The 24,887-nt window shown below is 45.5% G+C and overlaps 1 protein-coding gene across 1 annotated transcript; it reads right to left on the bottom strand.

Moving 5' to 3' along the window:
- LOC309611759 (interleukin-1 family member 10-like) lies at positions 1-24,584 on the bottom strand (the record flags this gene model as incomplete). The annotated part of the gene is given in 4 exon segments (XM_082356523.1): positions 1-22,157; positions 22,161-22,687; positions 22,936-23,129; positions 24,544-24,584. Coding segments are annotated over 4 exon segments (870 nt in total). The 3' UTR covers positions 1-22,049.
- Between the last annotated feature and the right edge of the window lie 303 nt (positions 24,585-24,887).

Below are 24,887 nucleotides of genomic sequence, written 5' to 3'. Positions count from 1 at the left end.
TTTATTTATTTATTTATTTATTTATTTTACTTATGGCTGTGTTGGGTCTTCGTCTCTGTGCGAGGGCTTTCTCTAGTTGCGGCAAGCGGGGGCCACCCTTCATCGCGGTGCGCGGACCTCTCACTATCGCAGCCTCTCTCGTTGCGGAGCACAGGCTCCAGACATGCAGGCTCAGTAGTTGTGGCACACGGGCTTAGTTGCTCCGCGGCATGTGGGATCTTCCCAGACCAGGGCTCGAACCCGTGTCTCCTGCATTGGCAGGCAGATTCTCAACCACTGCGCCACCAGGGAAGCCCTGGAACTTGTTATTTTTATTAAGGTCTTTGTCAAAATTAAAAGGGGATTTCCCCAATTTAAAAAAAATTATTGCCATGAGTTATTCAATAGTCTGTGAAGAGTTGTTTTAAATCATAGCTGTGATCACAGTAAGCTTCCTACCTCCAATCCACTCTCAGTCTAAACATGTTAATGCCTCCCTCTGCCTGCAAAAGGAGACCGTCTTGCTTCTTCTGCCAACCCAGGTCTTCACAACAGGTTCCCCACCTGCTCAGACCCCTCCACACGTTCCCACACAGGTCACATGGACCCTTCACTGTCTCTAAATTAATTAATTAATTTAATTTATTTTTATTTTTTTTTTTGGCCGCACTACGTGGCTTGTGGGATCTTAGCTCCCCAACCAGGGATCGAACCGGGTCCCTCAGCAGTGAAAGCGTGGCGTCGTAACCACTGGACTGCCAGGGAATTCTCTTTACTGTCTCTGGAAGTCTCCCCGCTCCCCATTCCTTTGGTTTGTTTTGCTCCCTCAAACTGCCACGTCCTCCTTCTTGCCTGTATTCACCTGTTGAAATCCTGGTGGACGCTCAAAGCCCACGCAGAATGCTGCTTCCTCCTTGAAGCCTTCCTGATGCCCCAGCCATTTGCCATCACTTCCTCCTCACAGGCTGTTTGGACCTTCCTGGCAGCTCTAAAGCTTGGCTTTTTTGAGCTTGTTAGGCACCCTGTACTCAGAAGGAGGAGGAGTGAGTAATGATGATGACAAATACGGGCTTTTGGTCAGGAAAGTCTGAATTGGAATCTAGTCTACAAAACTTACTCACCGAGGCAAGTGACCTAACTTCTCTGAGCCTCTGTTTCTTCGTCTGTATGATGGTGTTGGGCTGCACCTCAGCTGCACCTCACAGGCCTACAAGTCCTGCGCTTGCCCAGTTTCAAGACGGAAGAAAGAGCCCGGAGTCAGCAACAGAGACACCAATGGTTTAATGGATGGGAGGAATCTTACATGTCTGAAGCAAGGTCCTGGAGCTACACCCCACCGTATGTGGCAGACAGCAGGCAGGACATTGTGGCAGTGTGTGCTCCCATGGGGATGGGGAGATGGCCAGTTATAGGGGAATTGACATCAGGTTAGCTCATTAGTTACCAGGGAAACCAGTAGAGGGGCACGCCCCTCACCACCCCTTTGATAAACTGTCACTAGCTGGGACCTGGTGTAAGTACACAGGTACACGGGTGAGCGTGAAGCAGGCACTGGTCGGGCAGGGGATGTACAGAGAGCAAGAGGACAGCCATCTTGAGTGGGCTGAAAACACAGATGGGTTCTGAAAGTGTTGATGTGAGGCGCCCCAAGGTAACGTGCTCGACACAGCACCTTCAAGGTCAGCCATTAGGCCAACTTCATCGATATTAAGACCAGGACCCACTTCTTCCATCTCCCACCGTATCCAGCCCTTGGCTTGACGGGCTTCTGTCCTGGTACTACGTCTTGGCATTTTCTGCTTCTCCAGAAACAGGACTCAACTAGCCCCTGGTGGTGTGAATATGGATGCATCTAACCACAGAATATCTCCAGCTTTAAAGAAAGAACAGAATGCTGCAGCAGGATGCTCCCTCCTCTGTGAGTGGCCTTTCTCACTATCCTTTCTTGGCTCTTTTTCCTCCATTTGCCCCGCCCCACCCCCATGCCTGCAGAAAAAAAGCCTCCCTTGATTTCTGCTCGTTTTCTGAGCCCGTTCTCCAACCTTCCTGTCACTTCTGGAAACTACCTGATAATTTTTCCAATACATTACTTTTCTATTTCCGCTAGTCTGAGTCCCTTTCCATTACTTTTCCCATAGATCCCGGCTGATAAAGACAGACCTGTCAACAATGATTGGCTTCTCACACTATTATTGTCAACACTCCACCTGCCATGCAGACATTTAGGATCACTAAATGCGTGACGGCTCTCACTGGCCGTCTATGAGACAATTTCAGATCTCAGAATTTATATATATATACATATATATGTGTATATATATATATACACATATATATGTATATATATAAATTTTTAATCTCAACTTTTTAAATATTTATTTATTTATTATTTATTTGGCTGCGACGGGTCTTAGTTGCGGCACTCGAGATCTTCTGCTGTGGCATGTGGGATCTTTCGTTGTGACGCGCCAGCTCTAGAGCGTGCGGGCTTAGTTGCCCCATGGCATGAGGGATCTTACTTCCCTGACCAGGGATCGAACCCGTGTCCCCTGCATTGGAAGGTGGGTGGTTTTTTTTTTGTTTTTAGGAAGAACTTTCTTTCTTTTTTTTCTTATTAGTTATCTATTATATACATATTAGTGTATACATGTCAATCCCAATCTCCCAATTCATCCCACCACCACCACTCTCCCGGCCGCTTTCCCCCCTTGTTGTCCATATGTTTGTTCTCTACATCTGGGTCTCTATTTCTGCCCTGCAAACCAGTTCATCTGTACCATTTTTCTAGGTTAGAAGGTGGATTCTTAACCACTGGACCACCAGGGAAGTCCCTCTCAGAATATATTTTTTATATTTCAATAGTATAATTATGTGTTTTTCTCAGATGTAATAGAAACAAATACAGCTTTCACATTTAACTTGTGATTTTAAGGATATCATTGGAGGAGGAGGGTAAAATGGATAATTCCTATTTTAAAAATGCATCTGTAGTATAGCTATTTTTTTGTTTTCTAGCCACCAACTAAACATGCTTCCCACTGGGGATAAATCCCCCACCGATCTTGTCTGGGTAGGAAGTAGGGTTTTGCTTTCCATTTCATAATTTGAAAGAACCAAATACTCCTTTCCTCTTCCCAGGACAGTGAGGGAATGGGCACATGACTAAATAGGGGACGGCTGGGTGCTCCGACTGAGAACTTTGAATTTGAGGGAGTGACGCAAAGACACAGAAAGCATTGTTACTTCACTCAGTTTAAGTATCATATGATATCGCTTATATGTGGAATCTTAAAAAATGGTACAAATGAACTTATTTACAAAACAGAAATAGAGTCACAGATGTAAAAAACAAACTTATGGTTACCAGGGGGCAAAGGTGGAAGGGAGGGATAAATTGGGAGATTGGGATGGACATATACACACAACTGTATATAAAATAGATAACTAATAAGGACCTACTGTATAGCACAGGGAACTCTACTCAATACCCTGTAATGACCTATATGGGAAAAGAATCTAAAAAAGAGTGGATATATGTATATGCATAACCGATTCACTTTGCTGTACAGCACAAACTAACACAACATTGTAAATCAATTACACTTCAATAAAAATTTTTTTAAAAAGAAAGCATTAAGTTATCCATGGCAGTGGTGGCAGCTGCTGCTATTCTAATCCCTCCCTTTATGGGTGAGCATCTGATGACATGAAGCACTGAATGAGATCTGGAATGTCAAAGTAATTTGCCCACAGTCACAGAGCTATTGCAGAGTAGAGTTCATGGTGGGGCAAGACTTCAGCCCACCCCTTTCCTTCGGTCCAGTGCTCTGATGACTACACACCCAATAAGAGGATATCAGACTTGTCATTGTGAGTCTGCCACCACATGAGCACAAGCCCCACACATGCTGATGCTAAACTGGGCTCCAAGCTGCAAGGTGGAAACCCAGGAAGGAGCACGGGCTTCAATGGAGAAGAACACGAGAGCTTTGGCTCAGCTTTCTACTGTGGGCATAAGGCCCTGCAAAGCCTGCACAGTCGGAGGGGAGGAAGGGAGTGGGAGGCAAGTGCCCTGCGTAGAGCTTTGCCTTCTCTCCAAGGTCATATGTGGACCACATCTGGTTACTATGAGTCCGTAGGCATGGGAAGGGGCAGTGCACATGGTAGCCTGGCTCCTGGGCCTCATCTTTCAGCCTCCTTCCAGCTTGTCCTTGCAGGGCCTGGAAAGCTGAAAACACATCTCTCAGACTCCCTGTGATATCAAGTCTGCCAGACACCTCCACGGGAGACCCGAATTTAGAATGCATTGCTTGGGGTGAGTCATCCATTCTCTCACTGCAGATTTTAGCAAGCCAGGCATGCTTCAGGGGGTGGCTTTCTGGTCTCCATATCACGGGTGAGCCCCTGTATTTCTGGAGCCGACAGCCATGGCAACTGCCTTCTGACCCCTGCATTGGGCTCAAGTGGTGTGAGTTGGAGCCAGGAGTTGTGACAGCATCTTTTGATTGTGGCAGAGATGACGGTGCCCCCAGCAAGCCAGTTCTAGAATGTTCCCCCAGGGATTATTCCTGGATGCCTAATGCAAAGACCATTCCTTGAGTCCTCCAGGTGATTCTGTAAGTCCCCAATTCTTCATATGAAAACATTTCCTGATTAAATCAGCTGGAGTATTTTCTGTTACCTGCAGCTGAATCCTGCCAAATAAATCAACAGTCCACCATCTTCCTCGCCTCTTTGCCTTAGCATGTGTTCTTGGCTCTGTCTAACAGTCTTCTTGCCCTAACTCTGCCTAGATAAATTCTACTTATACTTCAACACTTGGCTCAAACATCACCTCTTCCTTGAAGCCTTCACTTCCTACTTCCAGTATGGTTTAGTTCCTGATCCTCCTCATTTCCATGCACTCGCCATCCTTTTCTGTCTTTCTAGCTTTCTTTCTTATTTATTTATTTATTTGGTTGCACCAGGCGGGCTCCTTAGTTGCTGCATGCGAACTCTTAGTTGCGGCATGCATGTGGGATCTAGTTCCCTGACCAGGGATCAAACCTGGGGTCCCTGCATTGGGAGCTTGGGAGCATGCAGTCTTAACCACTGCACCACTAGGGAAGTCCCTCTTTCTTTCTTTTTTCTTTTTCTTTCTTTCTTTCTTTCTTTCTTTCTTTCTTTCTTTCTTTCTTTCTTCCTTCCTTCCTTCCTTCCTTTTTTTCCTTCCTTTCTTTCTTTTTTCCTTCCTTCCTTCCTCCATGCCTCCCTCCCTTCCTTCTTTCTTTCTCTTTCTTTCTTTCATTCTTCTTTCTTTTGTTCATTCTTTTGTTTGTTCTTCTTTCCTCTCTCTCTTCCTTTCATTCATTCTTTCTCTTCTTTCATTGACTCATTTATCATCCATTTATGAAGCACTTACTACAAGACAGTCACTGAAGATTCAAAAACTCCTAGGGCACAGGTCCTGCCCTTAGGTTGCTTACAGATTAACCGAAAAGGTTCACAATTAAGAAGTAGTTTGGCAAGTGCTATGATGGGGGTGATCCAGGGTCTCATTGGACCATAGAAAAGGGATGTTTAATCTGGCCATAGGGCTATATATTGTTTCCCTGAAGGGTTGAGTCCTTAGCTGAGTCCCAAAGTATGAGTAATATTAGCCAGGGAAGTGGAAGAGGAATGATTTTCTAAAACAGAAGGAGCAGCTTGTGCAGAGACATCTTGTGAGAGAGAATAGTGTCCTGGAGGACCTGTGAGAGGTTCACAAGGATTGTAACCTGTTGCATGTGCAGAGAGCTGGGAGGGCAGCTGAGAGATGAGCTGGGGGATTTGCAGGGCCCAGAATATGAGGGATCTTGTCTGTGCTAAAAGCATATGGGAGCCATTGAAGAAAAGGTACCATACCATCCAGATGTAGCAGTGTGGACCAAGGTGTAGAACAAGGCCAGCTGTGGTCAGGAGGCTGGTAGGGAAGTTGCCTCAGGAAACTCAAGGATGCTGAGACAAGGGTCTGAACTATGATGATGACCATCAAGATGGACAAAAGGCCCTGGAAATATTTAGGAGGTAAATTCACTAGGACTTAGTGACTACTGAATGAAGGACATGACTCTTGAATTTGGAAGGACAAGAGAGATCAAGGATATTCTTATTTTGGGGCTTAGATAATGGGAGGACACTAGAACCTTTTATTGAGAAAGAAGATACAAGAAGAAGGAGGAACAGATTGTTTCTGAGGGTAGTGGAGAGAGATGGTTAATTCAACCTAAGTTGTGTAGTGTTTGCATGTGGATGAGACACCAAATGGAGGTGTCCAGTTGGCAGCTGGACTTACACACCTGGAATTTAGAAGACTGAACTAGAGAAAAAGATCTATAAGTGATGGTTGAAGTCCAAGAGATGCCTGAGAGAGAAAGTGTAGTATAAAGGACAAACCAGTATTTCATCACTTATTATTATTTTTTAAATTTATTTTATTGAAGTATAGTTGATTTACAATGTTGTGTTAATTTCTACTGTACAGCAAAGTGATTCAGTGATACATATATATATATATATATATATATATATATATATATATATATGTTCCTTTTCATATTCTTTTCCATTATGATTTATCACAGGATATTGAATATAGTTCCCTGTAGCACTTATTATTTTGTAATGTCATCTAAAAAATGATCTGTTCTCTCTGTTGGATTATGAACTCTAACATTTTTATCTTCAATTCTCTTTTCTACAATAGTGCCTTAATAGAGTAAGAGCTCAAAAAGTTGGAATAAATAAATCAATAATGAGTTAATTTAGTCATTTTAAAAAGGAAGGGCTTTAACTAACCAGAAAAATATACCTTCCATGTGATCTCAAGGAGAGGCACAGGTGAAGAGGGAATCAGGAAATATAAGACTAAGATTCACGAAAAAGGAAAATCAGGCAAGGATGGGGGCACCGATCTGGGCCTGAGTGACATTTCCAATGCCCTGGCAAATCAGGGCACCAGAGAGGATCACAGGAGCCTGGGGCAGATGCTCTTGGGCCACCTGGACGGAGGGCACCCTCCCCAAAGTCCCCAGTTCCCATTACCAATAAGTTATAGCTCTATCCCCTAGGTATTGTTCCTGGTCTTCCTTTGACCTTATTTAGAGATTGATTCAGGAAGTAAATCTCCTATATTTACTAACGCCTAGTAAAGTAAAACTTCCTTTTCTTTGTCCTAGAACTGTCTCCTCTAAGCCTCAATGAGTGTCATGTCTGAAATGCTAGCCACTTCCCTTTACTCCATCGCTTCGTGAGCTGCGTGCAAACTGAGACTGTCCTAGAGGCTGCCTCCAAGCCCCACAGTTCGGTGACCCATGGGAGCCATGGGCAGGGATTGCAAGTGTCTGTCATTGGCCTTGAGGTCAAACAGGTAGGAGAGGTCATGCACTGGCCAGAACGTCTCCAGGGGGCCACATGGGAAATAGTTTCTGTGAAAACCCTGACAGTTATTTTGCAAAATGTCATATCCCACAGTGATGGTTTGCACACCCTAATGTGCTTTCCTCCATCTGCTATTCAGCAGAGCCACTTATTCTAGCAAGCATTAATCCAATAAAATGGATCTGGGTTTAGCATTGACACAACTCCCACAAAACCCTCCATTCCCTTTAGAGACACACAGTTTGAGACAAATAAATCCCCACTTCCTCTGCACACCTTTTACTCTCCATCTAATAGCCCTATTTTTTTTTTTCTTTACAGCTTGCATCACTAACCAAAATTATATTCAGTATGTATTTGCTTTGTGTTTATTCTCCATTTCTTGCCACTGGAATGTAAATTCCTTAATACATTCCAACACCTCAAACAGGATCATATGCAAAGCAGGTGCTCAACAGTTATTTTTTAAATGAATGACTCTATCTCTTGATTCTCTTTTCTAAATATTCCCCCAATTCTTGCCTTGGCTGAAACCTGGCTGTCCTCTGAAGACCATGCTTTCCCTGAAGCTTTCTCAAGGAGAAAGAACTCATGCCTCTACACACAGATATTTCCCAGCCAGGAAGTTGGGGCCAACATCGGGTCACCTCTCAACTGACATCATAATATGACATCAGCAACCTTGTAAAATGAACAACCCACCCAAACAGACAAAAACCCCAGTCCTTTGATGTTTATACCATCCTATACCTCTCTTTGTAGCTTTCAGCTACTGACCTGCTCAGGCCCCTCCACTTATTAAACATTTGACACCTGGAACCAAGCCCTCCTCTTTGTCCTAAACCTCTTTGACCTTGACGCCCATTTGGATGACCAACACCATGACCTCTCAGCCCCTTGACTTTTTCACCCAGTCACTTCCGCCTCTACTTTCTTTTCCATCCACCCCCAGAGTCACGCCCTGTGCCTTATCGTCACTCTTAACCTCTTCATCTCTAAAATGTTCAAACATCCTGTTCTTTGACCACAACAGACCATTTTTATGGCCTGTTTCTGCCTGCCTCCTCTCCTTCTCCCTCTGTTCCTCACTCTCTCCAGCTTCCCCACTGTTTGCGTATTTCAGCCACCAGAGATCTCTAATCCTTTGACTGACTCAACTTGGCTCCATCGTTTCCTCCTGTCTTCACTTCCGTCCAGCCCCTCACTTGATAGTCTTTTGTCGCTATTCCCCGCTGCCTGGCCCCTCAGCCCTCTCACTACACCGCCTGGCAAAGTTCTGGATCTGTCCAATATCTGCCCTCTCAGATCCTGCACCAAAGTCAGTGATCACCTCAAGAGAACATGGATCCTATTGCACATTGATGACCAAAACCAACTGACCTTTATGGTTGCTTTAGCAACCCTTCAGTGTCTCTGTAATTTGATGGCTGTCACCTCTCCACAGGAAATCATCCCTACTTTCAGCAGTATTCTACCCTACCTCCTCATCTCTCACTTACAGCAAAGGAACAGAAGCAAAATAACAGAAGACTTTCTCAACTGCCCAGCAGCCCACTTTAAAACCTGTTGAATCTTTCTTTAGTCTTTTCTTCTCTCCTCTCATCCAACAGAAGCAGGAGTGCCACTCTTATCCAAGGCCAGTCCCTATACTTTTGCTTTGGATACCATCCCATTCGGCCTCCTCAAGGTCCTCACCGCATCAGTAATTCTCCATCATTTAGTGACACCCTATGTGCCTGGTCCCATGCTAATGGCTTGTGGCATTAGCTTACCCAGTCCTCTTCCAAAAGGCTATGATGTGGTGGTCACTATTTGTATACACCCTCCTAACTAGTCCAAGTTTACCCACGGTGGGAGAAAAACACTTTATGGTCCTTATTCCACCAACACTAAATAAAATTCTGTTTAGTCCTTTTCCCATTTTTACTGGCAAAATTAAGCCAAAGGCCTGCTGTTTGCTTATCATACAAATAATATTCTCTCCAGCACTAGTCTTCATAACGAACAAACAAAAAATCTCAGCAATACCTGAGGTGTTCCTTTTCCCTCACAGCTTCCATGGGAGAGAGAATCGTTCTGCAACATAAACTAATTCAAAGAATCCATGCTGAGAAACGTTAAATTGAGAACAGCCACAAGACTATCACTTTTTTTTCCTGTGCATTATGAGCTGTATGAATATTCATTACTATCTCCAACTTTTCTGTTCTTAGTTAAAATAAATATGCCCTTGCAAGTAGTATTTGAACAAAAGGGTCTTATACAACACTGAAGCCTTCAGAAGTTGTTATGTCCCAAAAAAGTAAGCCAGAAAAAGACATCTTTGCCTCTTCCTCTTTCTTTGTGTTGTTGTAACTGGTAATGTGTTGCTGTTGTTTTGAAACATGCCAACATATTCCTGGGGATTTTTTATCATTAAGAGGTAGAGTCTAATTTTCCTTCCTTTGAATGTGGGCTGACATTAGTGATTCACTTCCAGTCAACAGAATGTGGTAGAAGTGATGCTGAATGACTCCTAAAGCCAGTCATCAAAAGTTATACAGCCTCTGCCTGGCTCTCCCCCAAGACACTCACTCTTGGAACTCAGTCACCATGTTGTGAGGAAGCCCAACCAGCATGGAGAGGACATGCAAAGGTGTTTTGGGCAACAGCCCCACTGAGGTCCCAGCATGATGGAGATGCTCCCACTCTCTGAGCTCCCTCAGCTGATACTGGGCGGATAAGAAACAAGAGGTTCCCCCCTGAGCCCTGCTCAGTTGCAGACTCACAGCAGAATAAATATTGTCTCCTTTTTTTTCTCCTTTAAGCCACTAAGTTTCAGGATGGTTTATTTCACGATAAGAGATAAATGAAACAGTTGCCTCAGAAATAATGCTGAAAAAGCATTTCCAGATCCTTAAGTGGTATAAAGATCTAAAAGATTTCTTGTTAAGACTGAAGAAGGTCATTGGCACTTTTGTTTCAGATGCATTATGGAAAGATAAAAGTGTATGACTCTGAGACATTTATAATTTTAAAAGGAACTTGAGTATGTCTATTTCAATCAATTTACTCAGATGAGAAAGAGCAGAGTAGAAATTTAAAGTCAGATGGATTTTCTCCAGAGCCCATGCACGTACCCAGGAACCCATACTGTATACCCACCCTGTTTTTTTCAGCCTGTCCTTCTTCATTACCTCCTTCCTATCAGCTTTTACACTTGTTTAAACCTGTCACATCTTGAAAATTTCTTCCATTAGACCCATGTCTCCCTCTAGCTACACCCATATCTCTCTCTCCCCCTTCACAACAAAATTTATTGAAAAAATTATCTCTACCCACTGCCTCCTCTTTCTCACCTTCCACTCAGTCTTGAAGACCCTTCATTTTCACTTTTGCACAGCCCTCTTCCTGAAAGCTCTCCAGGGTGTCTTAGCTCCAGGATCCAACGGACACTTTTCAAACTTGACCAGACTTGATGTGCTGTTAGTTTGATGCTGTTGATTCTCACCTCGAACCCTCTTTTCTCTAGACATCCATACTCCATGTCTCATGGTCCTCCTTCTACCTCTGAAGGCTTCTCCTAAGCCTCCAGAAACCTCTGAATCTTCTGCCTGATTCTCACATATCTTTCTGTCCTGACCATCTTCTCTTTTAAACTAACCTCTCTCACCATTTCATTCACCCCCTCAGTTCCATTATCTTCTTTATGCCGAAAACTCTGAAATTTATATCTCCATTCCAAATTCCTCTCCCAAACTCCAGATCTGCCCACTGCACACCTCTGTCTGGATGTTTATAGACACCTCAAAATTCAACATAGTCAAAAGCAGATCTTATTCTCTTTCTCCCTAGACTGCCACCTTCTCTTCCATTCTCCCTTTTGTCGGTAAATGGAATCATCATCCATCAATAGAATCACCACCCATCAGTAGAAACATTCATTAATAGACACCAAAACTAGAAATTTGGTGGTCAATCTCATTCTGCATACAATAAATCACCCAAATCTATTGACTCTACCTTCTTCCTTTTCCTTAAATCCATTGACTTCTCTCAAATCCCCTGCAACAATCATTTAACACTCATCTCTCAACTGGATCGGAGGAGAGCAATGCTGGAGCAAGGAAAAACCACTTGAGAGGCTGTGCCAACACCCATTCCCCCAGCCAGCAGCCAGAAGCAATAATTTTAGGAGGCAAATCTGATCATGTCATTACCCTGCTTGAAGTCATCTGCAGGGACCTCCTGTTGGAAACCAGGCTTTTAGCATGCCATAATGAAGTTATGCCATAATGAAGTTCATGATCTGGACTCTATTTTCCTCTAAGCCACATCTTTGCCACTTCCTCTTTCTTTGTACCCTTTGCTCCAGCTATTTGTGGCTCCTTGCAGTGAATTAGCAAAAGGTTTCCTTTCCTGATTTTATTCTCATCAGCTGGAAAGTCATTAGAAATACCTTTTTTTTTAGTACAAGGCAGTTTATTGACGACTGCCATAACATTGTCATAATAAATATTAAAGAGTATGATATCGAAATGTGGGTGATGAGCCCTAGAGCCGAGGGGTAAAACCTACATAACTGTATGAGGTGACTCCAGCATCTTTGTTCTCATTTATGAGCATATGGAAATGAAAATGTCAAAGTCTTTGTCCCTTAGGAGCTCACAGTCTGGTGCCATATAATAAGAATGTTGACAAAGGGACAAGCATTCACCTGCTGCCTGCAGAGTATTGGGGGTGAGTAAGAATGGGCTCTGCCACACCCATATTCCCTTGTCAGGATATCTTCAGGGCGGGAGTTACCATCCCTTTGGTTAAGCGGTTGGCCAGGCCTAGGAAGTGCCACCTACCAGGTACAGCAAAAGTGTACCCAAGGACAACACAGTAAGGAGAGACACCCGACCTCCAGAACAGGAAAGGATGTAACATCAGCCTTGAACTGTCACCCAAAAACTATGCCCCTGCCCAGGCAAAGCACCTCCTGCCCCAGTGGAGTCTATTCTAGTGAATTCTCCTAACCAAGCTTCCCTGAATTTCCATGCTGATCACCCCCTTCCCCTCTCTCATAGGGCATATGGGGAAGTAATGAATGATGAGCAACCTCTCATAATGAGGATGATTTTCCATCTTCCATGACTAATGAGCCTGAGCATAAAATGACATATTGGGTCACATTTGAGGCACATATTTTTGTACAGGAGATTTATGTTTTGATTCTCAACTTCCTGTTTTAGTTATTCCTTTTTGGCCATGGAAACATACACATACAGAGTGTTGTGTACTCTGACCGGGATCTAATTTCTGTGGAGTTGATGCTGAAGGAAGTTCGGTATACATTGGGGATCCTTAGAGTCTTCCTAAAAATCAACTAGAGGCTTCCTAGAAATTCAGAAATACCTCAACCGCATAGTTTTGTATCAGCCAGTTGGAGATGGGGACCCAGGAATCATTTTTCACTAGCTGACCCTGATGTAAGTGGTCAAGAGCATTTGAGAACCTCTGGTGCTCTGAGGGCAAGTTATAATTTAACGTAGTAAACAAATCCAAATTGTCTACAATGTGAACGGCATCCTTGGAGTTGTACGATGTGAAGGGGACATAGTCTTGGATGAGGGTCAGGCTACTCTTGAGAATATCGGTGGAAATGTTCTTTGCATCTGCAGTTTGCTTAGAATCATTCAAAGCCATTGATTAAGCTCTCACTGTGTGCTCGACACTGAATTCAGGGCTTTGGAGAGCAAGAAGGAAGTAAGAATTTGAGAAGACTCGTGTTGGGGAGGAAGAAATTTTCCTCTACTCTTCTAGGTCCTTCTGGCTGGTCTAAGAATTAAATTGACATGAGACAGATTAAGAGGAGAAAATCAAACAAAAGTTTAACAACATGTACACATGGGAGAGACCCAGGAAACCTGTGTAACTCACCAAAATGGCCAAAACTCTCACCTTAGATACCACCTTCAGCTAAAGACAAAAGAGGATGTTGAGGGGGTGGAGAGTGGTTTGGGGCTTCAAAGGCGAGAAAGGCAACTAACATGGAAATGGAAAAGCAAATGTTTGGTAAATGTTTGCTGGCCCTGCAGAGACAATGGGAAACAGAGAGGAATTTTAACAAACAAACTTTGCTAGGTTCCTCCCTGTCTACACACCTAGTTCATACTGTAGTTATCTATGGTGACATCTCCCTTCCTGGAACAGGTCCTTTACCTACATTCTTTTAGGCAGTTAGGGGGAAGGTCAAAGTTTCTTCCAGAATCTTTTTGGCCTTGATTGTTTTCAGCTCAAAATTATCGACATGCCAAAAAGACATTTGGGAGTGGTAAATTTTGTTCTCCTACACTAGGAAGCCAAACCTTACATGTATCTCCTCACACACAATGTAAAGTAGGATTCAGTAAATACACATGGAAGGAAGGGAAGGAGGGGAAAAAAAAAAGAAGGAAACATCAGAAGAATAGCATAAGTACCTTTGTCATAATAAATATTGCTGGGGGCAACACACAGAATCATGAAAAATAATAAATTGTTGTTTTAAGTTGGTAAGTTTGTAATTTGTTGTTACACAGCAAGAGCTAACTGAGACACCATGCAAAGGGCTTCAGACATTGTCTGGGAGTCCTGAGGCCCCATCCACCCCCACCAGCTCTCCTTCTGGAAACTAGACCCTTCTCCACTACTCCCTCCCACTTCCACAGTCCTTCCTGACAAATCTGTACAGGTGTCCTCATGCTATTCTCCATAGAGCTTGACCTCCAAATCAGACCATTTGGGGACTATTATTGGAGTTTTCTGGGACTGCTCCCCATGGTGACCTGACTAACCAATAGTTCCCCAACTTACCTGTGCATTTATTCCCATATCTGTTCAGCAAATGTTGATGAGTATCTGACGCATGTCATAAAAACTTCTAAGTGCTCGTAAAATATAAATGAACAAAATGGGCAAAAACCTCCGCCCTGTGGAACTTGCATTCTAGTGGAAGGAGAAGGGAAGAGTACTAATGAAATAAAATTCATATTTTATGGCAAGACAAGAAAAATTTTAACATAACATTTTCCTCTGCCCATTTAGGCCTCCTCCCTCCCCTTTAGTGTGCATTGTGCATCTGCATTAACCAGACCTCCTTAGGAGATAACATTCCTTCTTAATCTCGTAAGGGGTCACGATGACCCACTACTCGCTTTGTACGTGCAGATCTGGATTGTGTAAACTGTCAGTGACATGTAACCCTTTATCTCAAAAATGTGTATCACTGTGCTGTGACCTCTGATGGTTGGAACAGTCCTCAGAGCTTTCTGAAAGACTGTCTGTTGGGTTATAATCCTCAGGCTGGCTAAAGTAAAATTTTCCATTTCTTTTTTAGATTGACTACTGATGAATTTTTTGTCAACAGAATAATAAATAAATAATAAATCATAGTTGTGTTAGAATGTGATAGTACAATAGGGGATTCAGGAGAGCTGAGATTCAGAGAGGGGTCCATGTTGCAGTTATAAATGAAGTGATCAGAGGAGTCTTCATTGAGGAAGTGAGACTTCCAGACAGAAGGCTAGTGCAAAGGTCCTGGGGTGGTATCAGACCTGGAGCATTTGTCTCTGGAAAACAGCGAGGAGTTTGATGTGGCTGAAGCAGAGTAAACAGGGAGAAGCATGTAGGAGAATAGATCAGAAATAACTGTATTAGGGTTCTCCAGATATATATATATATATATATATATATATGTCTCCTCAAACAGTAATGGAAGCCAAGAAGCCCCACAGTCAATCTGCTGGAGGACCAGGAAGGCTTGTGGTATAATTTAATTTGAGTCCAGAGGCCTGAGAACCAGGGGGGCTGTGGTGGCAGGGGGCACTGCTGGTACAAATCTTGGACTCCGAAGGCCCTAGAATCAGGAGCTCCAATGTTCAAGGGCAGGGGAAGATGAACATCCCAGCTCAAGAAAAGAGAGAGCAAATTCACCCTTCCTTGGCATTTTTTTTAAATTAATTTATTTATTTATGGCTGTGTTGGGTCTTCGTTTCTGTGCGAGGGCTTTCTTCTAGTTGTGGCAAGCGGGGGCCACTCTTCATCGCGGTGCGCGGGCCTCTCACTATCGCGGCCTCTCCTGTTGCGGAGCACAGGCTCCAGACGCGCAGGCTCAGTAATTGTGACTCACGGGCCCAGTTGCTCCGCGGCATGTGGGATCTTCCCAGACCAGGGCTCGAACCCGTGTCCCCTGCATTGGCAGGCAGATTCTTAACCACTGCGCCACCAGGGAAGCCCCTCCTTGGCATTTTTGTTCGATCCTTAGCCTCAGTGGATTGGATGATGCCCACCCACATTGGTGAGAGCCATCTCCTTTACTCATTCTACTGATTCAAAAGTTAATCTCTTCTAGAAACGCTCTCACAGACACACCCAGAAATAATGTTTAACCAACTCTCCAGGCATCCCTTAATTCAGCCAAGCTGACACATAAATTAACTGTCACAATAATCCATTTTCCCCATAAACCCATGAACATACATTGGAATAGTGTTCGCTGGAACCAGTCTGGAAAATACTTATCTTGGAGGTACCCAAGTCTGCAGTCTTCTGAGCAGACAGACTCACGTGACTGGTATTTTGAGCGTCTCGGGTTCTACGAGTGATGGGCCCTCAGAAAACGTCTGCGGGAAACAGTCCAGTATAAAAGAGCCTATGCTGAAACTCCAGACTTCCAGCCTCCTCTGTCACTCTAATTCTATGACCAGAGTCTGGGCAAGGGTGTCCCAAGGGAGTCAGAGGGGATGAGTGTAGGAGAGGATGATTCACCGCAGTGTCTCTGTCACAGGGAGAGGGACTGACACCCAGTGGATACCAAATACCGGAGGGATTAATTTAATTGCTCACACAGCGCCAGACCCAACAAGCAGTGCAGGGAAACTGATCTTTGTCGCCACCCGCAGCCCAGAGGCCCCACTGCAGGCTCCCGGCCTCAGAAATGGGCCCATGGGATGTAGATCCTGGATTGCTCAGAATCTGTGCCTATTGAGGGGGCCAAGATTGGAATTTACTTCGGGCATAGATAGACTTTTTGTTTTGGTTGAATCACTAGCAAACCCTTTTAATTACACAAATGTAAAATCCAACCGGAAATGTAGTCAAATAACTCAAATGCTAGTGCTTCTAAGACATTAACTTTTCTGTCTATGCTCGTCATGTTCACTTCTGTCACGATCATTTATGAAATGGTTGCATATTGTAGTAGAATGGTGTAACCGAGCAGGACCCTGTGGGGACTTCCCTAGACAGACCTCCCCCCACCCCCCGGCCGTGTCCTCTGCTTGCCTCTTGTTTGTTAGGAAAACTTTAGCTTCCTAGGTCTTCCTCAAGTTCCAAAGAATAAATTTAATCAGAGAAGTGAGAAAATGCAGAAACAAAGGAAAACAGTCGAGCAAGACAAAATAATAATAGTTTAGCCATTAAATGACGTTAAGGACATTTAGTTTCTCCTCAAGGGCTATAGATAATATTCTGAGTCATGTCCTTTGAGCTGTTTTGCAGATACTGAAACCCCCACCAGGTGGAAAAAATTAACTGTATGCTGCCCACAAGCACATAGACCCCAGACTGGTTGGAACCAGAATGTTGATGATGCTGACTCCCAATTACCTCACCACCAACCAGTCGGAAGAATGTCCACGAGCTGATCATGTACCCTGCAACCCTCTCCCTCACCCTGTCTTTAAAAACCTTTCCCTGGGGCTTCCCTGGTGGCGCAGTGGTTGAGAATCTGCCTGCCAATGCAGGGCACACGGGTTCGAGCCCTGGTCTGGGAAGATCCCACATGCCGCGGAGCAACTAGGCCCGTGAGCCACAACTACTGAGCCTGCGCGTCTGGAGCCTGTGCTCCGCAACAAGAGAGACCACGATAGTGAGAGGCCCGCGCACCGCGATGAAGAGTGGCCCCCGCTTGCCGCAACTGGAGAAAGCCCTCGCACAGAAACGAAGACCCAACACAGCCAAAAATAAATAAATAAAAATAAAAAAAAAAAAAACTTTCCCTGAAAGCCATTGGGAGTTCAGGCCTTTTGAGCATTAGCCACCTGTACTCCTTGCTTCGTGCCCTGCAGTAAATGCTGCATTTCCTTGACCACAACTTGGTGTCAATAAATTGATTTTACTGCACACAGGTGAGTGGGCCCAATGGTATCCAGGAAATTTTGGTTTCCATTAGAGTGTTCTTCTTTACTTTTACTATTTCCCTCCCTAAATCTGGGTTTAGACTTCCCCAGAACTTCCATGTGTTGTGTAGCCTGTGTAATTCTGTGTGTGATGTTTGTTGTTGTGTTTTTTTTAATTTTTATTGGAGTATAGTTGATTTACAACATTGTGTTGGTTTCAGGTGTACAGCAAAGTGAATCAGTTATACATATGCCTTTATCCACTCTTTTTTTTTTTTTTTTAGATTCTTTTCCCATATAGACTATTACAGACTATTGAGTAGCATTCCCTGTGCTATACAGCAGGTTCTTGTTAGTTATCTATTTTATATATAGTAGTGTGTATATGTCAGTCCCAATCTCCCAATTTATCCCTCCCTCCCCCTTATCCCCTGGTAACCATAAGTTTGTTTTCTACATCCGTGACTCTACTTCTGCTTTGTAAGTAAGTTCATTTGTACCCTTTATTTTTTAAGATTCCACATATAAGCGATATCATATAATATGTGACATGTGTCTGACTTACTTCTCTCAGTATGACAATCTCTAGGTCCATCCATGGTGCTGCAAATGGCATTATTTTGTTCTTTTTTATGGCTGAGTAATATTCCACTGTATCTATGTACCACATCTTCTTTATCCATTCCTCTGTTGATGGACATTTAGGTTGCTTCCTGTGTGTGATGTTTTTAGCACTTGTTTGTAGAGACTATAGTAATATAGGGGCTATAGTGTGGACTTGCGATCACAAGATGAAAATTTGGGTCACAAAGGAAGTGTGATAGATTTTCAATCCATGTGACTTAGGACACACAGGTTGCAGGAGACCCTGAACACATCACCCTTTTGTATAAAGTTGCTTCAGATCTTCTCAGAATAAAGACAAGTTCCTCTATGCATCAGTCACTGCCTATATCTGGAGCTTTTTGTCAACACACATACACACACATGCAGACACAGGTTCATGCATGCATACATGCACACCATACACACATGTGCACACACGTATGTGCACATGCATACACGCACACACTAACACACGCAGCTACACTCAGGACTTCCTTCAAGCCTGTATAAGGTTGTCTCCTCTGCCTGCCCCACACCTCCCCCTGCCCCTCACCTGGCTGGCCCCATGCCTACATCACCTCCTCTAAATCCTTTCCTGACCCCCTGGGATGGGACCACTCAGCAGTCCAGCTCCCTGGTGCTGCCTGAAGGAGAGGTTACCACACTGTGTTCTATTCGCTTGTTTACTAGTTTCTGGCTCAGGACCTGCCAGTTCAGTTAACTCTGAGATGTTAATAGTGGACATGACCTAAAGTGTGCCTCTCCCAGGAATTTACATAATAACAGCTCTGATGGGCTGGTTGTGGAATGAAGCCTTTGGCATGGAAGAATTTCAGGGACAAGACTTGGGAGGGGTGTCTATCAGAAGCTGCTATCATTAATATTATTAATGATAATTATAATAGCAGCATCCCATCATTATTTCTACCTGAGCCCTGCAGAATTTCAACCCAAGGCTTCCTGAGTAATGTTTGGAGTGCTTACTAGTCATTCCATAGGAAGCAGTCAATAGATGTTGGCTTTTGTTCATAATGTCTGGTGTCCTCACCCACACTATATGTCTTTAAAGGGTAGGGACCGTGTCTTCTAAATCTCTTGTATCCTCTTCCTCTCCGAAGCATTCATATAGAATTGACATATATTCAAGCTCCAAATGTGTTTTTACTTAAATAGAGAACATGTTCAACTCATCTTTGCTGGCCCTTCTCTTGTGAAATGTGCCTGCCACCCACCCAGGCATACCCAGGTCTCCTCCCACTCCTGGCCCTGCTCCAAGCTGGGTCAAGTTGAGTTACCACCGGTGAAGGAGATGAGCTGATATGGAAAGATGAAGCAGGGGTCAGGCCAACCGTGGAACCACAGCATCAAAGCTGATCCCAGGGCAGAGCCAAACAGAAGGCAGGTGGGGCGAGAGGTAGGGTAAAGAGGAAGCTGAGATGAGCAGAAGCCCTAGAAGCAGGCGGATTGGTCCAGTGCTGACCTCGGGGCCCAGGCTTAAAATCTGGCTCTTACTTGAAATATTTGGATGATTCCTCCAGGCTTCCTCCTTCACTCCTTCACTAGGCATCTACAGTCAGGCCCCATACATCTTCTTAATTTTTGGCAACTCCTCAGCCACAAGCCTCGGGTCCCTGCACGTGGATGACTCATCATAACCCAGGTGTGCTGGGAGCTCTCCTCCATCACACCTTCCTTAGTTGCTCCCTCTGTTTAGAAATGCCCATCCACACATTCTCTGCCCTGAAACTACTTTTTCTTTGAGGCCCAGATTAAATGCCCTTTCCTTTGTGAAGACCCGTCCAGCCCTCTCCACCAGCTGCACCTCCACACTACAGTGGCGTCCGTCTACCTTGCTGCCATAGATGTCCTCACACTGTATCCTGAATGTCTAACAAGAACCAAATGATCATCCATTAATTTGTTCAAGACTTTGCACTTACTCATCACCTTCAATGTACCAGCAGCTGCCCTGGGCACTGGTGACCCAAAATTGAACTACACGCCCTCAAAAAGCACAGAGTAGTCCCGGCACATAAATACATAGTTATGATGTGATCGCCAGGTGATAAAATAATGGGGCACATGAAGGCCATGGAGAGGCAGGGAAAGAATCTAAATTTATCAGAGTCATAAAGCTCAGCATGTCTCTCCTCTGCTTAAAATCTTCCCATAGCGTCCTTTTTCACTTAAAAATAAATAGAAACCTTTATTTGCCTTCAAGACACCCCCATGATCCAGCCCCTGTTTCTCTTGCCCACCTCCTAATCCTCTCCAGGGTCCAGCCCCCCAGCCTTCCACTGCTATTCAGACACACTAAGCCCCTTCTGCCTCAGGGCTGTGCATTTGCTATTTCTCTCCTGCATCACTTCCTAGTCCCACTCCCTCCTGCCCTTCAGCCTCAGCTCAAATGTCACCTCCTCCAAAAAGTCAGGGTCACCTCCCCGACCACCCTCTCTAATGTTACCATCGAATACCTACCGCCCTCACCCTCTCTCATGTAAATTGCCCTTGTTTGTTTTCTTGTTTGTGAATTTGCTTGTTTAGTGTTTCTTCCACTCAATTATCAGTTCCAAGGAAGCTTAGTTTTGTTGCTCCTAGAATAAGAGTGGAATAAAAATTTGTGGAATGACGTTGGCATCAAATGGACCAGATGTACATGTACAGCCTATGTGACCTTCAGCAAGTTAAGTATGTCACTTCTTTTAGTCTAGTCTCTTTACCTGTCAAATGCAGGTAAGAATATTTGCCTTGCAGGGTCACTGTGAGGGTGAAGATACACTGTTCTTAAATGTCCTGGCCCACAGTACATGTTGGACAGATGCTGGGTGGTTGTACAAGAGGAAGAGAACCAGCAGTCCACCCCTCTGAGCCCTGATACCACGTTCTCTCTGCTCTAGCTTGTTTGACCATGGATCCTCTACGAAATGGAGAGGGATTTGGGGCTCTGAGGATGAGTGTCAGTTCTAACTACAAACTCTCAGTTGAGGTCCAACCCTATATTCCCAGCTGTAAACAGTCAACTCAACTCATCAGTTCCACAGTAACCTTAAACTCAGTACGTCCAGTCCAAACTCACTGCCTTTCCATCACTGCTCCTCCTTGGTCCTCACACATCAATACTAGCAGGCAACTAATGGTACCGGTCAGTCGGTTGGACGACTGATTCGTTGTGAAGTATCTGATAGAAAAATCGTGATCTGAACTAAAACTGAAATTGTAAGCAGCCCAAGACATTGTCCATGGACAGAGGAGGAGAGCTGGGTTCTGCCTGGAGCTTCTCGGTTGTTTCTAGAAGCTCTGGAGCAGAGAGGCCGGAGGAGAAGACATGGCCAGGCTTCCAAGAAGGACTCGCCAAGTTATCCAGTCCCTTTGCATTGAATACTGCACACAGAGGCCCACTCACTCCCTGTATTAGTTTCCTACAGCTGCTGTAACAAGTCACCACAAATGCAATGGCTTAGAACAACATACATTTATCATTTTACAGTTCTGGAGGTCAGAAGTCTGAAATGGTTTTCACTGGGCTCAAGTCAAGTTGTTGGCATGGCTGTGCCCCTTCTGGAGTCTCTACGGGAGAACCCATTCCCTGCCCTTTTCCAGCTTCTAGGGACCACCTCCGTTCCTTGGCTCACAGCCCCTTCCTCCATCTTCAAAGTTAGCGGTATAGCATCTTCCAGTCTCCCTCTGACTCTCACCCTCCCGCCTCCCTCATAGGAGGACCCTGGTGTTTGATTACCTTGGGCCCACTGGGATACTACAGGATGGATCAGCCTTAATCACATTTGCGAAGTCCCTTCTGCCATGTGAGGTAACATATTCACAGGTTCTGGGGATCAGGATGTGGACCTCTTTGTGGAGGAGTCGTTATTCTGCCTCCCACAGACCCTGAGCAGGATGAGCTTGGTTTGGGGGCGCCAGGCCGGAACCCAGCTTCCTGCCTCTCTACCGACTCTGTTCAAAGTAGAGCTCAGTGCAGGCTGAGGGCTCACTCTCCTTGGTGAGTCGTATGGGCTCTTGAGGCTCAGCCGAGCCACAGGGAAACCAGCCAGGTCAGGCAGCAGCCTCCAGCCTGAAGGCAGGGTCCGAGCATCTCTGGAAGAAGGTGAAGCAGGTGGCCTGGTCACCGCCCTTGTACAGATCCTCGATGTTCACATCCTGTGAGGGCAAGGCGGCGGCTGCTGGATAAGACTGCTGATTGTGTGTCAGCCCTCGAGGCTTCTGGGGCTTGGCCAACAAGGGACCTGAGAGGGTGGCTCTTTCCCCAGGGAATTGCCCTCTGAAGGTTCTGGAGGCAAGGGTCTGGGTGCTGGGTGCAGGGAAAGATGGTGGAAACCTGAACAGGAGGGATGTGTGCACCTGGCCAGAACCCACAGATGAGCACAGAGATGCCAGAGCACCCTGGAGGCCTGGCCAGGTCTGCAGGCTCCCCCAGAACAGGGTGCGGTCTCTCACCTCCAGCTGCAGGGAAGGCCCCACCCCTGTCTCCACACATGCCAGGCAACGACTGCCTCCCTGGATCCCCAGGAAGATGGGGAAACTGGTGTGGCCCAGGCCTCTGTTGGGGAGTATACAGATCATCTCTGGGGGGAATGGAGGAGAAAAGAGAGCCAGGAGATGAGGGGACCCCAGATCGCAAGCTCTTGAGCAAGCTAAGGCTTGAACAGGAAGGGGCTGGGCCAGGGCACAGCTGGCCTGACCCCTACATGCATGCTGCAGGGTGAGCTGGGACTCCGACAGGGGTCCTGACCCTTCAGTAGGAAAGGGAGAGCTTGGGGTAAGCGGAGCTTGGGTGAGTCCCAGGGCGTCGAGGCCCCAGATGCTCCTGCACGACAGTTGTCTGCGTCGGGATCTCCCACCAGGAAGTGGCCATCTCTCATGTACAGAGCCTCCAGATATGCATCCTTAACTCTGAAACAGGAGGCAGTGCTGATGGCGCGACCCCCTTCAGACACCACTGAGCCCCACGCCCCTCGCACCCCACACTCTGAAGGACAACATGGGGCACTAGGGGCGCTTCTCCTTCTTCAGGAGAGAAGTAGGGGTGCTACTCCACCCAAGAGCATGTCGAGGCCAGGTCAGCCTTAGGCAAAGGAAGTTTTCCCAGGGCTCGTGATTTTTTCAGAGACCGCACCTCTGTCTCTACCAGGCTTGGCCTCTGTCAGGCCCTCAGGGTGGTGATGGGAGCCTGCGTCTTCCCACTGAAGGGTAGAGAGTTTTCCTGACGCTCCAGCCCTTTTCCATGCCTCCCCTGAGAAATTTCCTAATGAGGTTCCGATGTCTCTGGGATATGCTGAGCCTTATCCCAGATTTTCTGGGCCCACCCAAGTTTTCATATGTTTATTCTCTTCAGTAAACGGATTAGTTGAGTATATAATAACGTGTGTTTTGTTTTCCAGATACTTTAAAGGCTCTTTATAGAAGAAAATCCACAAATGAAGGGGAAAAAAAGTCCGATGTGACGGTAAGCATTCCAGCCTGGCCACCGTGCTCCGGTGAGTGTGCAAGTGTGTAAGGGGTGGGCTGGGCTGGGCTATGGATGCCAAATACAGGTGGTTAGCAGGGGGCTGGAGCAGGGCCTGATGACAGGCATTGGGATTGCCTGTGGTTCTGACGATCAGCCTGGGGGGGTAAACGCATGCCAGGGAGGCTGAGAAGGAACCGTGGTGAGTCCGTGCAGCACCAAAGCCACGCCCATGCTACTAGCCCATGGCTGGTTGGTTTCAGAGATGATCATTGGCTGCTCTCAGGCCTGGGGAGCCCTTCTTACCTTCAAGAGCAGAACCTCCCGGCCAACACCACGCCCCCAGGAGATTCTACTCTCTCAGTAACAGCTAATTATAACACCCTTGGCTAATGACTGCATGTGTTTAAAGCAGGTTCCCCTGTCCAATAAAAATGAAGATCTGGGGCTTCCCTGGTGGCGCAGTGGTTGAGAGTCTGCCCGCCAATGCAGGGGACACGGGTTCGAGCCCTGGTCTGGGAAGATCCCACATGCCGCAGAGCAACTAGGCCCATGAGCCACAACTACTGAGCCTGTGAGTCTGGAGCCTGTGCTCCGCAACAAGAGAGGCCGCGATAGTGAGAGGCCCGCGCATCACGATGAAGAGTGGCCCCTGCTCACCGCAACTAGAGAAAGCCCTCGCACAGAAACGAAGACCCAATACAGCCAAAAATAAATAAATAAATAAATTTTTATAAAGAGCCTAGAAGACATTGCAGAGAATATGTATGTAGTCTTAAAGTCACAGTTAAGATACCTCCTGCTCCCACACTTCCTAGTTGTAAAATCTTAATTAAAAAAAAAAAAAAAATGAAGATCTGGAAAGAGCCTGGGTTTGCCAGCTGGCCTTCTCCCTCCAACCTGCACAACCAAGAACTGTGGCTAGCTTAGCTGCCAGCAATATTCTGTTCAGAGACCAGAGCCCAGGCTAGATACCCCAGAGAGTTGACATCTGTTTTGTCATTTGCGTGCGCCATGCACTTGTGTCTTGTCTTCCCAGCTACGTTGTACCTTCCCAGAGGCCCTGACCGGCCCCCCATGTCTAGGATAGGATGGGCCCATGGAGAAGCTGAGGAAATGCATCCCAGGTGTCAATCTTATTTTATTTTTATTATGCCTTAACTCATTCCTCGAAGAGCTTGAGATCATTTACAACAAAAATCACAGACAATAAAGTGGTAAACTAAAAGTAAAGACTCAAATGTCAAGTGAGATAAAATGCAGGTAAGAGTTGGAAGCCCAGACTGGGAATAGAGGCCACAGAGGCTAACATACAAAGA

Source organism: Balaenoptera borealis (genome assembly GCF_965194805.1).
Source record: "Balaenoptera borealis genome assembly, chromosome: 15".
NCBI lineage: Eukaryota > Metazoa > Chordata > Mammalia > Artiodactyla > Balaenopteridae > Balaenoptera > Balaenoptera borealis.
The sequence above is the reverse complement of the archived record's forward strand: the minus strand, read 5'-3'. Positions and strand labels throughout refer to the sequence as shown.